Genomic DNA, 13,085 nt, shown 5'->3' with positions numbered 1-13,085 from the left:
TTGCTTATATTAAAATAAAAAAAAACAATAATAATGAAGGAGAGTGAAAAATGTGTGTGGCCGGGAAAGGGTGGGGGAGGGGTTGTGATTCCAAAGCAACGATTATGCATCGTTAAGCATGAGCTTAGATTCCCTATAATTTTGTTTTTTGTTCCCTAATCAAAAGCAAAAGCATCAATTTGATTAGGACCATGAAGTTCATGTCCAATCCTAAAGATCAATTGGCTAAGGTAAAACCTTTCAGCCCATCGTTTCATGTCCCTATAGAGGCAGGCTGGCGGGGGCCTCATGGTGCGAAGACCCGCTTGACCACAAGTACACATAATTTTTTTTAAAAAATTATTTATATACTTTTTATCAAAAAGAAGTATCTCTTTTAGATAATGATTGCAGTCATATGGACTTGTGGAGGAGTAGGGGCAAAAAAATACTTGAGCTTCCCATTTTCAGCTTCTAACTTTTTAGCTATAGCTTTAGCTTTTCCCATATGCTTATGGATTAATGGTGTGACAATTAATAAAAAGAGAGAAATAAGATTGTAGAGAGAGAAAATTGGGTGCTTGAGACCAGGTAAGGTGGGGAGCATATTCATATGAAGGTTGAAAATAAACAATGCAGATGGGCAAGTAGGCTGTATGAATGTGTTCCTTTGCTTTAAATGGGATTAGGGTTAGCTGCCATATTTTCCAATAGAAACAGTTTTAAGAGGGGGTTGCATGTGGACCATGAATGTTTTGAAGAATTGCTGGTGTGTCTGGATAGTGCTATGGAAAATGGAGATATAAGCATGCTTTTGATTTTGTTTAATAATTTTATATTGAATTTGGTGAGAATTGTTGGTTGGTTTTTTCTTATGGGTTTGTGCTTCTTCTGTCTGTCTCTGTGTATGTGTGTGTGTGTTTGTGTTTCTGAGGTGGTGTTGAAAGATAGGGGTTTATAGGGGCTTGGTCCCATTTGCAAATGCATCTAAAAAGGGAGAGAAGTGGTGTGTTATGTCCCCCTGCAAATTGACCCCCATAAAGAATGAAAAAGGGAATTGCATAATTGTGTCTTGTTTAGTTTCCTTTTGGCCCCCCCTTCTCTTCTCTTCTCCCCCTCCTTTCATGAAAGGGAGGTGGATGATGAGGAAAAGCACAGTTTTGAGTTTGCCCCCACACAGCCCCTCTTAATCGAATCATATTTCTGTTCTTTGATGGTAGGTGTAAGTTAGAAGCACCTAGACATTGCTATCAACTGCACCATTGCCAGATTGCCCCATACCTAACAGCAATGAACCGCCTTCAACACCGTCATTTTTTTGATTCAAAATCCTCCTCAACATTCATCCTAGATTAAGCAAAGTTTCTTGTTTATTATATATAGACTTTGTTTCTTCTCTCAAATTCAACAATTGATCCGTCTTTGAGGACTTAATTAATGTCTATGCATTTACCTTGGTAGTTATGTTAAGAGGAAAACTTCCATGTAACAGATGAATGAAACATCTTTCTACAACACTCATCAAGTAAAAACCTTACACACGCATCGTCACTATGGTGTATGTAAGTTTTTCTTCATGTTGAGGGCCAATGATGACAGAATCAAATTTCATGATATCGCAACCCTAAAAAATACGAGTTAAAATTTTCAATTAACGGAGAAATGAAACATATGCGTCTATAACATTCATCAAGTAAACAACTCACACGCCTTGTCACTATAGGGTATTTAAGTTTTTCTTCACGGTGAGGGCCAGTGATGACAGAAGCAAATTTCATTGAATCCCAACCCTAAAAAAAAGGAGGCTCTAAAAAGCATGCTCAATGAGTTGTGCCACAAAGTGAAGGTGGTGTCAAATGGGTTCATTGATTTGCATTGACAGGCATGCTACAAGGTGAAAGTGATAGTTTAACTGATATGTAGACCAAATCGCTGCTGAGTTTGCTTGCTAGTGCGTAACACGGCATCTTGCAACAATGTGGATGATATTTGTCATGAATTGGCAATTTTTACATTAATTGTGATTTATGATGGCCTCTTTGATTGAACAATACATGATGTTAATTCATTGGTGTCAACTCAGACATGATAAAATTTTCAGCACTTTCACAAATCATATCCTTAAAGTTTTAAAGAAAAGTAGAACTTTGCGGAGCTCCAAATCCACATTTATCAAACACTAATAAATGTCTGATGTGAAATGTGTAGTGTGACATGGCCTTTTTTGGAGCCTAATTTATAGGATAAAAGATCTACAATAGGATAAATGAACCCACAATCCCTAAGGGAAAGAAGGAACGATACAATAATTCAAATCCTAGACAAGTAGTTTAGAAGTACAAAATAAAATCAATAGGACAAGAAAGCAAAGTTATTATGTCATCCTAACATCCGCGTGTTATTATCGTGTGGGGGTGGAAATGAGGGAGGGATAGTATAAAATATATGGTGTCCGCATATGAGAATTTCTGGAAGAAAGCAAACGCAAAAAAGGAGAAAATTCAATTCCACATTTTTCTCCTTTTTAATTTTTCATTCAATTTTTCAGCGCCAATTCCTCTTGGCTATTACATGTAGGAAATTGCTTGCAACATCACTGATCTCTTTCTTAGACAATCAAAGACTGCCTTGTAAGGAAGAAAGTTTATACAGACCATCTTACTCGAACACTGAAACCTCTCCATTCCAACTGCATGAAGCAATCACATTAGGTATGCTGGGGTGGATAGCAATGTCAATGCAAGCCTGCTCATATGCCTTGATTTTTCTGACAAGCTCAGAAGACCTATAGTCGTAGAAGTATATAGACCCATCAGAGGAGCCCGAGATTAGCTTTTCCCCATCCACGCTAAACACGCATTTAATGGGAAATCCTGATACCCCATGGCTTTCATACCTCTTGTACTTGTTCAGCTTGAAGGGGGGGATTGAAGAGAAGATTGCAATATAATTACCATTTGACTGGGCAACGAAAAATGGTTCAAATGTGTGGCATCTCACACAGGGACATGTGTAGGCTTCCACATAAACCTGATACAGAGGGAATATCAGTTTTATAGGACCTCAACCTAAGGGAATGGAACATGCATGAAGCTATGTGGAACACGCATGAAGCTATGTGATTAATGATCGAACATGTCGCAGAAAAATGGTTGAACAGATAGCAGAAAAACGGATTAATGATAAAAAATGTGGATACAGTAAACACACCATAAAAACGATACATCAACAAAAAAGGGAGCAGCATGGAGCAATGTTTCAATTGATATTGCATAGCAAATTTAATCTCATAATAGCTACTATGCAATTGCCTACGATTAGGTTCTATGGTTTTGATTACAAATATTGCTTTCAAATTTTGATCATACGTTTCTTTCACTAGTAGCAATGTTAGCACCCCACTGTTGAAACCAATTTCTCTCAAAGGTAAATGGAAATGGTACATGGACCTGCATGATTTACAATATTGGCTAACAAAAGCTTTTTAATCCTACTCTAGAAAGATTATTATCTGAAGGACAATATACTACCCTCAACCATTGCTCTTTTGAGAGAAAATTCAAAAGCCAATGTACAACAATTCTAGTTTGAGCTTACTCTGAAGTATTGAACATTTACTGTTTCTTACTTTCAACAGTTTATCATCAATATCCCTGACGTGATGGAACCCACATTTAAGAAGACTTATAAAAATGAGAGCTGACTAAAAGTTGCCAAAACACGTTTTCTATGACATAATGAATTAAAACTAAGTCGTATGAATATTACCTATTTGAATGAAGTCAATTCATATTCTATACACTATTCAAATTATAAATGATGACACACAAAATTTACATTATAATAATTATATTATATTTTATAGACTAAAAGGCTTCAGAACCCTTCACTTCTGTACTCCATAGGTATTGCCATGAGAATAAAAATCCACTGGATGCTTAAAACTGAAAAGTTTGTTTTTCAAATTGTGAATCGTTTATATCAGACATGTGTCCAAGAATATTCTTATTCAATTGTTTGGTAATGTGCCAAAAGGAAAGTTGATGAGTGCCCGAGTCCAACATGAGTACATCAGATTAAAACTGTCCATGCAAGAACCATTATCAAGTGATGAAAGCAGAGCAACTGAGCAACAAGAAATATCCGAGTTGAACCTTAAGCATTTTATCAAACAAACCTAATCATTACGTAGTGAAAAGTATTATAAAATAAATTAAGATCTCATTAATGCTTCAGTATCAGAATAAAAAATATGGGTCCTATGATATGTATAGTACTACCAAATCCTGCATAACAAAATTAATTAAACCTATCCTACAGAATCTTTCTTTGAAAAAAGAAAGAAATGAGTAATTAACATTTAGTGTGAATCACTTAAAACTGACTTCATTTTCATGTCTGAATATTTCATAAGAATACATCTTCTTTCTAATCCAATGAGCTTGATGTATTTAAAAGATACTGAAATATATGTTTGCCAACAACCATGGTTTTTTTGCTGCCAAAAGAGAATTATCACCTTCTGAGCATTAAACAAGCACATATCATGATGTTTATTTACTTTGCTTACTTGAAATCAAATGGAGAAGGAATCAGAATAGGAATCATAATGATGCCTTTTCAGTTTTTCTAACTACCAGGAATTGGAAGCAGAATCATGATGATTCCAATTTAAATGTTTATTAACTTTCAGGAATCAAAATCAAAATGAGTCTGATCACTAATCTAGTACAAAATAAAATATTTTAACTACTGACTAATAAATATTTCAAATGTCAAAAAGCACGTGTTATGACTCCAAAGAAGAGAGAGATCCTAACATAGGAAATTTCTATAGTTACGACACGACCCTTGAACAGATTATGTGCAACATATTCAACATGAATCGTGTCACGTAGATGAGCTGATGCAGCCAACATCTTTAGTATCTCTTTCATCATTAAGAAGATAATTACAAAAGGCCTTGTATTATATCTACATTTTAAGTATACAATGCATGCTAACCAAATTAACTCATTATAGGCAGGTCCAAGTCTCACAAGCGTTGAACAGAAGACTAGATGATAACATATAATGAAATCTAGAAAGGTCAAATAGAAGAGGATTTCCAAAAAGACTGTAAAACAACGTTACAAGGATGAATGCAAATTCTTACAGGATAATGCAGAATTAATGTACATACAAGTTCTGCTCAATATATAAACAGGATATGCAGGGGCAACCATATCTGTAATCAATTGCGTAAGGATGTAATTTTTATAAATACATGAAACACACTGCATTTGCAACACATATTGAAGCAAGAACTGGAAGAAGTCTCTTACCTGATTAGAGAGTGGAACTTGTCGTGAAACATCCCAAACAACAATAGAATTTTCACTAAGGTTGCGTCCAGATACATCACTAGACGATATAATCTGCTTGCCATTCGTGGTGAATTCAACATCAAGGATGGGATCGTGACCTCGAACGTATTCATGGACCACCTTGCCATTTCTAACATCCCACAACCTCAGACCGCCTTTGGACCCCCCAGAAACGAAGAGGTTGAAATTATCAGGATGGAATTTAACAACACTAACAACTTGATCCTCCTTATAAACCTGAGTCTCTATCCCCCTTTCAACATCCACTAGCTTTGATGAGGAGTCATATCCACAAGAAAGCACAAACAACCCTTGCCCCGACCATTTCACATCTTTGATAGCAGCATTGTGAAAATTCAAAACACGGGCTACCTTCTGATCACTGCTCCACACATTCCATATGCAGATTGTTTGATCCATCGAAGCAGATGCAAGAAGATGAGCTGTAGACTAACTCCAATGAACAGATCAATAAGGCAAGTGAGCTTTAAATGCAACTGGCATATACAAAATAGAATATTGCTTGTTTAAGGATTTAATCTAAACAATAGACAAAACAACCTTCTACTCAAATTAATAAACCAATAAATTTAATCGTCAGAAGTATTATAAGGGCATCCAAGAACCAATTTTTATAGCAAAATTCAGTGCCACAAGACCACTAATCCAAAAGGGTAAGTGTCAATACAAGAGTTGGTGAACAAGCAGAGCTTACCATGAGTTGGTGACCAATGTACAGCATTAACAGCTTTGGTATGTCTGCTTAGAGGCACAGACATTCTTTGAGGCATCTGGCCAAGCTGTGCACGACCCTTTTTTGCTTTGTTTCTCAACAATGACTTAATATCACGAGGAACATCAGAATCCGAAATACTCCCAAAAACTGCCAGCAACAACAACATGACTGACTACAACAGTATACCATACGCATATGCTATGCAAATATGCACATGAATGTGACATTGAAAGCTTCAGTGAACCCGTCATGAGCATTTCTTTTTCTTCCAAATTTAGTAATTTACGTTCTTAAGTTTCTACAAATAAATAAAAAAACGTGAATTTATGAATATTTCCAAATGGAAAGAACAAAGTACCAGGAGAGGTTGTCAGCAGCAAAGCATCCGGGTTCGGGTCGGAGGCGGTAGGTTGGGAACCCAAGAGAGAGCGCTCTCTCTTGGATACGTATCTACCAGGAACCGGAGCTTCTATATGGCGGGCCGGGAACTGGGTTGAGCCCGACAGAGGATTCTGAGTTTTAGTATGTGTAAATGGGTTAACGGGTTTGAGCCGCTTCGAATTCGGGGGCGTGAAGTTTTCGGGTCTGGGTTGTTTAGCCGATTCTTCTTCCTCTTCTTCGTTGTCTGAGGCGTTTGAGTATGCGTTGCAGAGAAGATCCATGTCTCAAGTCTCAAATCCAGGAGCTTTGCTGCTTCTCAAATTCTCATTGCCTTTTATCCTCTGCCATCGAGGTGGAAGCTGCGGCTACTCTTACCAGCTCAATCAATTGGTCTTTTGAGGTGTTTGTTAAGATTGTTCACTGTTTCAAGGGAGACCCACTTATGCCTTGGGCTCTTAAGCAAATATATGAGAGCAGAGCCTTACTGAAGTTGGGCTCAAGCATCTTGAAGACTCGTTTATAGTTTACAATACAACACAGTTGGCCCGTGATTTTCTTCAACGATAGTTGAGGGTGGGGAAATCAAACATATGATCTCAAATGCATGGATAAATAAATAATGCTAGGTTTATCATATTTTTTATACCATATTGTATACCACCTCTGTGTATAACCTCTCTAATATATTAGAGAGGTGGTACACAATGTGGTATGAAAAATGTGGTAAGTCTAGCATTTTTCTTGATAAATACTTTTAAAGAAATGCTAAACTTACCACATTTTGATCATACATTTTTATATCACATGATGTGGCATGTCCATATCATATGCCACATCAATTAAATCAATGAAGTGTATTTTAATAAAGAAAGTTTAATTAACAGTTTTTTTAAAAGTGTTAATAAATCATAAAAGAAAAGAAAATATTAAATAATTTTAATATCTGCCACATAAGGTGGTATGAGAATATAGTATACAAATGAAGTAAGAGTATCATTATTCATACTTTTTACCCCAAGTCTAGATCTTTTGTCCCCATTTTGTTTGTCCCCATTTTGTTTGTCCCCTCCCTGTACTTTATCTAAATTTTTGACACATGCCCTTTCAATTAACCCTAACATAACAATATTAGATTTTAATAAAATTAAAACTAAGGCTTAAATGCCAAAATGGTCCATGTGTTTTATCTATTGGCCAATTTAGTCTATGTATTTTCAATTTGACCAATTTAGTCCCCATGTTTAAAACCGTTAACCAATATAGTCCAATCTGTTAAATTTTCCGTTAAATAAACATTATCCACTTTTTTGTCTTTTAAAACCTATACATCTTTTTAAAATTAATAAAAATTTCAATTAACTTAGAAATTCCCAATTAACAGCACTTGATGGATGTAAAGAAACACTCATATTCAATATCATATCATAAATGACCTTTAAAAAATTGACAAAGGTAAGAGCATTTCTCCAATCTTCCTTAGTTGGTGGCCTTACCCTCTTTTTAGGTCTAGATGCAACCATCCCCTCATCTTCTCTAACCGGTTCATCTTCACCAAACCAAGATACAAATGGGGCATCATCATCTTCTCCCATTCTCACAAAGGTTTTTTCAAACCTTAAAGCGGCATCCAATATCATATATGTTTAATTCCACTTAGTTGGAATATCCAACATACAAGCCCTTTGTAATTCGCTCTTTCAAAACACAAATTTAAATTCCTCTAATATTTGTGGAGAAAATCTTACATATTTAAACGCATTTTTTATTGACAATATGCTTTTCTCTAGTTTTTTCAAGTCATCTTGAACAATCAAATTGACAATATGAGCACAACACCTCACATGCATGTACTTTCCTTCCAACACAAGACTACCATTCTTCCAATGACCTATCTTTGACTTCAAGTAATTTATTGCTTTCATGTTTGAAGAAGCATTATCGGCCGTGATTGCGAGTATCTTCTTTAAATCCCAATGAAGCAAACAAGTCTCAAGAAGTTTACCAATTGAGTTCCTCTTGTAGTTAGTAATGACACAAAAGTTCAAAACTCTTTTGTGCAAATTCCATTCACCATTTATAAAGTGTGCCTTGATCACCATGTAATTTATGTTTTGAACATTTGTCCAAGTGTCCGTTGTGAGGCACACTTTATGTGATGCTAATTATCATTTCAACTTTTGTTTCATCTCATCATACATAACTATAAAATGTCTTACAAGTGTCCTACGAGATGACACTTGGAAATGAGGTTTCAATGATTAACAAAATCTCCTAAACCCTTTACCTTCAACCACACTAAAAGGCAACTTATCCATCACTACCATTTCTACACAAGATCTTAGCCAATCTTCTTTAGTATGCCTGATTGTTGAAAGACTATCAAGTGCTTGGTCAAAAGACAAAATCTTTTGTCTTTTATCATTGTCAACCCTTCTGGGGTATTTCTTACATAGAGACTCAATATGTTTCCTCAAACTTGATGTCCCATTCAAGTTGGGGTCTGCGACATAAGTAATAGAGCAATACTTGCAACTAGTGGCGAAGCCACAATGGGGTTGCACGACCTCTTGGAAGCCATGGAAATTAGCTTAGAGGTCCCTTGGAGCTGCACACCAAGTGGTCGATGAAATGACTGAACGAAGGAAGGGTTTGCAACTGGAGAAGAAGGCTGCGCGAGGGACGGTTTTTTTTAATGACTTGCCCAAAACGACGTCATTTTGGGCCAGGTTTGAAACCACAAAAAAAAAAAAAAAAGAAAAGGAAATTGCCATCGTATCCTTCTCTCCACAGCACAAATTCCTCCATTCTAAACCCCCAATTTTTTTTTTGTTTTCTCTTCCAAACCCTAAGTTCCCAACTCCCCCAAAACCCTAAACTCCATCTCCTCCCTTGCTGCAGCCACTGGGGTGCCTCTGTGCTACCGTGTCGTCGCCGTGTGGTGGTGCTGCAGTTACTCTATTTGTTTTACTCATTCTAATTGTAAAATTTCACAATTCAAGTAAGTTCTAAACCCTATGGAAGCAATGGAAATTAGCTTAGAGGTCTCTTGGAGCTGCACACCAAGTGGTTGACGAAATGATTGAAGAAGGAAGGGTTTGCAATTGGAGAAGAAGGCTGCGCGATGGACTGTTTTTATAAAATAAAAAAAAATGACTTGGCCAAAACGACGTCGTTTTGGGCCAGGTCTGAAACCAAAAAAAGAAAAGAAAAGAAAAAGAAATGGCCAGCGTATCCTTTTCTCCACGACACCAATTCTTCCATTTTGAACCCCCAATTTTTTTTTGTTTTCTCTTCCAAATCCTAAGTTCCCAACTCCCCCAAACCCTCAACTCCATCTCCTTCCTTGCTGCAGCCACTAGGGTGTCTCTGTGCTACCGTGTTGTCGCTGTGTGGTGGTGCTGCCAGTTATTCTCTAAACCCTATAGAAGCCATGAAAATTAGCTTAGAGGTCCCTTGGAGCTGCATACCAAGTGGTCGACGAAATGACTGAAAGAAGGAAGAGTTTGCAACTGGAGAAGAAGGCTGCGTGAGGGACTTTTTAAAAAAAAAATGACCTGGCCAAAACGACATCGTTTTAGGCTAGGTCTGAAACCAAAAAAAGGAAAAAAAAAAGAAAAAAAGAAATTACCGGCGTATCCTTCTCTCCACAGCACAAATTCCTCAATTCTAAACCCCCAATTTTTTTTGTTTTCTCTTCCAAACCCTAAGTTCCCAACTCCCCTAAACCCTTAACTCCATCTCCTCCCTTGCTGCAGCCACTGGGGTGCCTCTGTGCTACCGTGTCATCGCCGTGTGGTGGTGCTGCCAGTTACTCTCTTTGTTTTACTCATTCTAATTGTGAAATTTCACAATTCAAGTAAGTTCTAAACCCTATGTTACTATGTATGATATATTTAATTTAATTGAAACCCAATTCAAATTTATTTTGATTATATTGGTGGTTTGATTATATTGTGAGTTTTTATTTTCATTATTTTGTATATGTAGAATATATTTAATTTAATTGAAATCCAACTCATATTTATTTTGATTATATTGATGGTTTGTTTATATTGTGAGTTTTTATTTTCATTATTTTGTATATGTAGAATATATTTAATTTAATTGAAATCCAATTCATATCTATTTTCATTATGTTGATGGTTTGTTTATATTGTGAGTATTTATTTTGATTATTTTGTATATGTAGAATTATTATGGAATGGTTTTTTAAGAGAAAGTCATCATCGGGTTCGGGTAGTTTGGATAATGTTGATAGTTCAAATAATGTTGGTCGTTCAAGAACTCCAAGTTCAAGACAAAGTCAATTAGATGGTGTTTTGGGTAATCTTCAAGCGGACAATTATAGCTTGTAATGTTGTTTCCGTTATGAATTATGAATGAAAGTACTATGATTTCATTTTCAATATTTTTTTCCATCCTAAATTTTTATTTGGACTATTACACTAAGACCCCTTGTGGTAAGATTCCTGTCTTCGCCACTGCTTGCACCTAGCTCTCTTTTTACACATTGAAGATTTTCTCCCATCCTTCTTCACACTCTCAACCACATCATCATATTTTTCAAAGTGATCCCATACCTCCGATTTTTCTCTTGATGATTTTCTAGTCTCAGAATGAGGTAATCATGGAAAACCACTCGATTTTTCTCCCATCATTCTTCACACTTGCACCTAGCTCTCTTTTTACATATCGAAGATTTGCTCTCATCCTCGCACTCTCAACCACATCATCATATTTTTCAAAGTGATCCCATACCTTCTATTTTTCTCTTGATGATTTTCTAGTCTCAGAATGAGGTAATCATGGAAGACCACTCGATTTTTCTCCCATCCTTCTTCACACTTGCACCTAGCTCTTTTTTTACATATCGAAGATTTGCTCTCATCCTCACACTCTCAACCACATCATCATATTTTTCAAAGTGATCCCATACCTCTGATTTTTCTCTTGATGATTTTCTAGTCTCTGAATGAGGTAATAGTGGAAGACCACTCGGTTGAGGAGGTGTTTGGGCTTAAGGTTGGGTTACTGGTAGGCTAGGTGATGGTGATGATGCGGATGCGAAAGAAAATCATACTTCATTACTGTTATTAGGCCATTGTTCAAACTGGTCCATCCCTCCTTTAATAAGAACCTAATATCAAAACAAAACCAACTTAGCAGCAACATACCCTAGTTAATAATTACGCAAGACTTGTAGAACCTAAAAAGCAATTAAACAAAAATCATAACCTAACAATCCAAAAACCCAAAAGTCAGAACCAAAACCTAGATTTAGAACACAAAAATATACTAATCTACACAAATCTACTTTAGAAAAAATAAATTTCATAAAAACAAAAACCAAACTAATAGAAACAAATTTCAATTCCGATTCAGCAAAAACAAAAACAGAATTCAGTACGAAACAAATTCAAATCATCATCCATTAATAAACATCATTATATAAAGAAATCTATTAAAACATATTTCATTATCAAACAAATTCAAATTATCAACGTTCTCATCAATTCATCATCAATTTATTTCTCATCCATTCGAATCATCAATTCTCAATACATCATCATCATCATCATCATCATCATCATTTCTTGTCATCTTATTTCATCATGATAAAACATATTTGATTATAGACTACAAATCATCTTGAATTCATGAATTCTCAATTCAAATCATCACATGAAGATATCAATCCATCAAACCATCATCAGATGAAGATATCAACAACACAACACAAACATGCCAGTCAATTACAATAATTAATAAAAATAAAAAGAAATGAAATCAAAGGGATAAAAATATATATATCTTTGGGAACAACAACACAAACAGTTGCAAGCCTAATTCCAAGCAACAACAACAACAACAATTTGAAGCCCCTGTCACAAATGGAACAGATATTAGAATCAACATGCCCGAATTGAAACCCTAAAGAACAAATCCCTAATTTGATACCCCAACCCAAAATCCATAACTGAAAGCCCAAATTGAAACATGTCAATCAATTCAAACCCCTAATCGTAAACCCTAATTGAAACCTCCAATTTGAAATTAAAATAAGAGAGCTATTCCAGTTCAAAAAGAGGGAAGAAGGAGAGGAAGAAGTTCTTACCTAAGCTGTGTCGTCGTCGTCGGCAAATGAGCAGTGAGGGAACAAGGAGTGAGGAGCTGTGTCGTCGGCGTCATTATCCTGTCTCTGTTTGTGCGTTGCATTTCGTATCGAAGAGGAAGGCAAAGAGAAGAGAGTCGAGACAGAGAGAGAAATGAAAAAAGAAAAAGAAAAAAAAAACCTAAGTCGATTTAGGCTTAGCAGCGCTTAGGGAGGAAACGTTACATGCAACCAGTTTTATTGTAACACAATAGAATTGGCCGAAATAATATATTAATATATATTATATATTATATATTATAATAAAAATATATATTAAATATGGTAATCGATCAGGTTCGGTCTGGTCTGTTGCTTTGAGTTGTGAAATCGAGATCAAGATAAGTTGAAAATGGTCTGGTTCGGTTTGGTTGCGATTTGTTGACTTTTTAGTCAATCAATTTTTGACAGTTTTTTCCCATTCGGTTTTGCTCGGTTTTGCGGTCTCAATGCCCACCCTTACTTTTGGCTT

General features: G+C 35.9%; 1 protein-coding gene across 1 annotated transcript; it reads right to left on the bottom strand.

The window, feature by feature from the left end:
• LOC18780889 (WD repeat-containing protein 25) lies at positions 2,359-6,884 on the bottom strand. Its single transcript, XM_020563123.1, has 4 exons — positions 6,440-6,884; positions 6,061-6,228; positions 5,304-5,788; positions 2,359-3,009 (listed from the first exon to the last, which is right to left on the bottom strand). Exons 1-4 carry the CDS (start codon positions 6,741-6,743, stop codon positions 2,638-2,640), a joined length of 1,329 nt encoding a protein of 442 aa, XP_020418712.1. The 5' UTR covers positions 6,744-6,884; the 3' UTR covers positions 2,359-2,637.

Source organism: Prunus persica, chromosome G4, assembly GCF_000346465.2.
Source record: "Prunus persica cultivar Lovell chromosome G4, Prunus_persica_NCBIv2, whole genome shotgun sequence".
Classification (NCBI taxonomy): domain Eukaryota; kingdom Viridiplantae; phylum Streptophyta; class Magnoliopsida; order Rosales; family Rosaceae; genus Prunus; species Prunus persica.
Note: the sequence above shows the minus strand (reverse complement) of the source record. Positions and strands in the feature narration are given on the sequence as shown.

Coding starts and splice junctions, on each gene's coding strand:
- LOC18780889 (XM_020563123.1), bottom strand. CDS start 6,743: ATGGATCTTCTCTGCAACGCATACTCAAACGCCTCAGACAACGAAGAA. Junction 6,229..6,439: donor GCTGCTGACAACCTCTCCTG/GTACTTTGTTCT, acceptor TGTTGCTGGCAG/TTTTTGGGAGTATTTCGGAT. Junction 5,789..6,060: donor ACATTGGTCACCAACTCATG/GTAAGCTCTGCT, acceptor GTTAGTCTACAG/CTCATCTTCTTGCATCTGCT.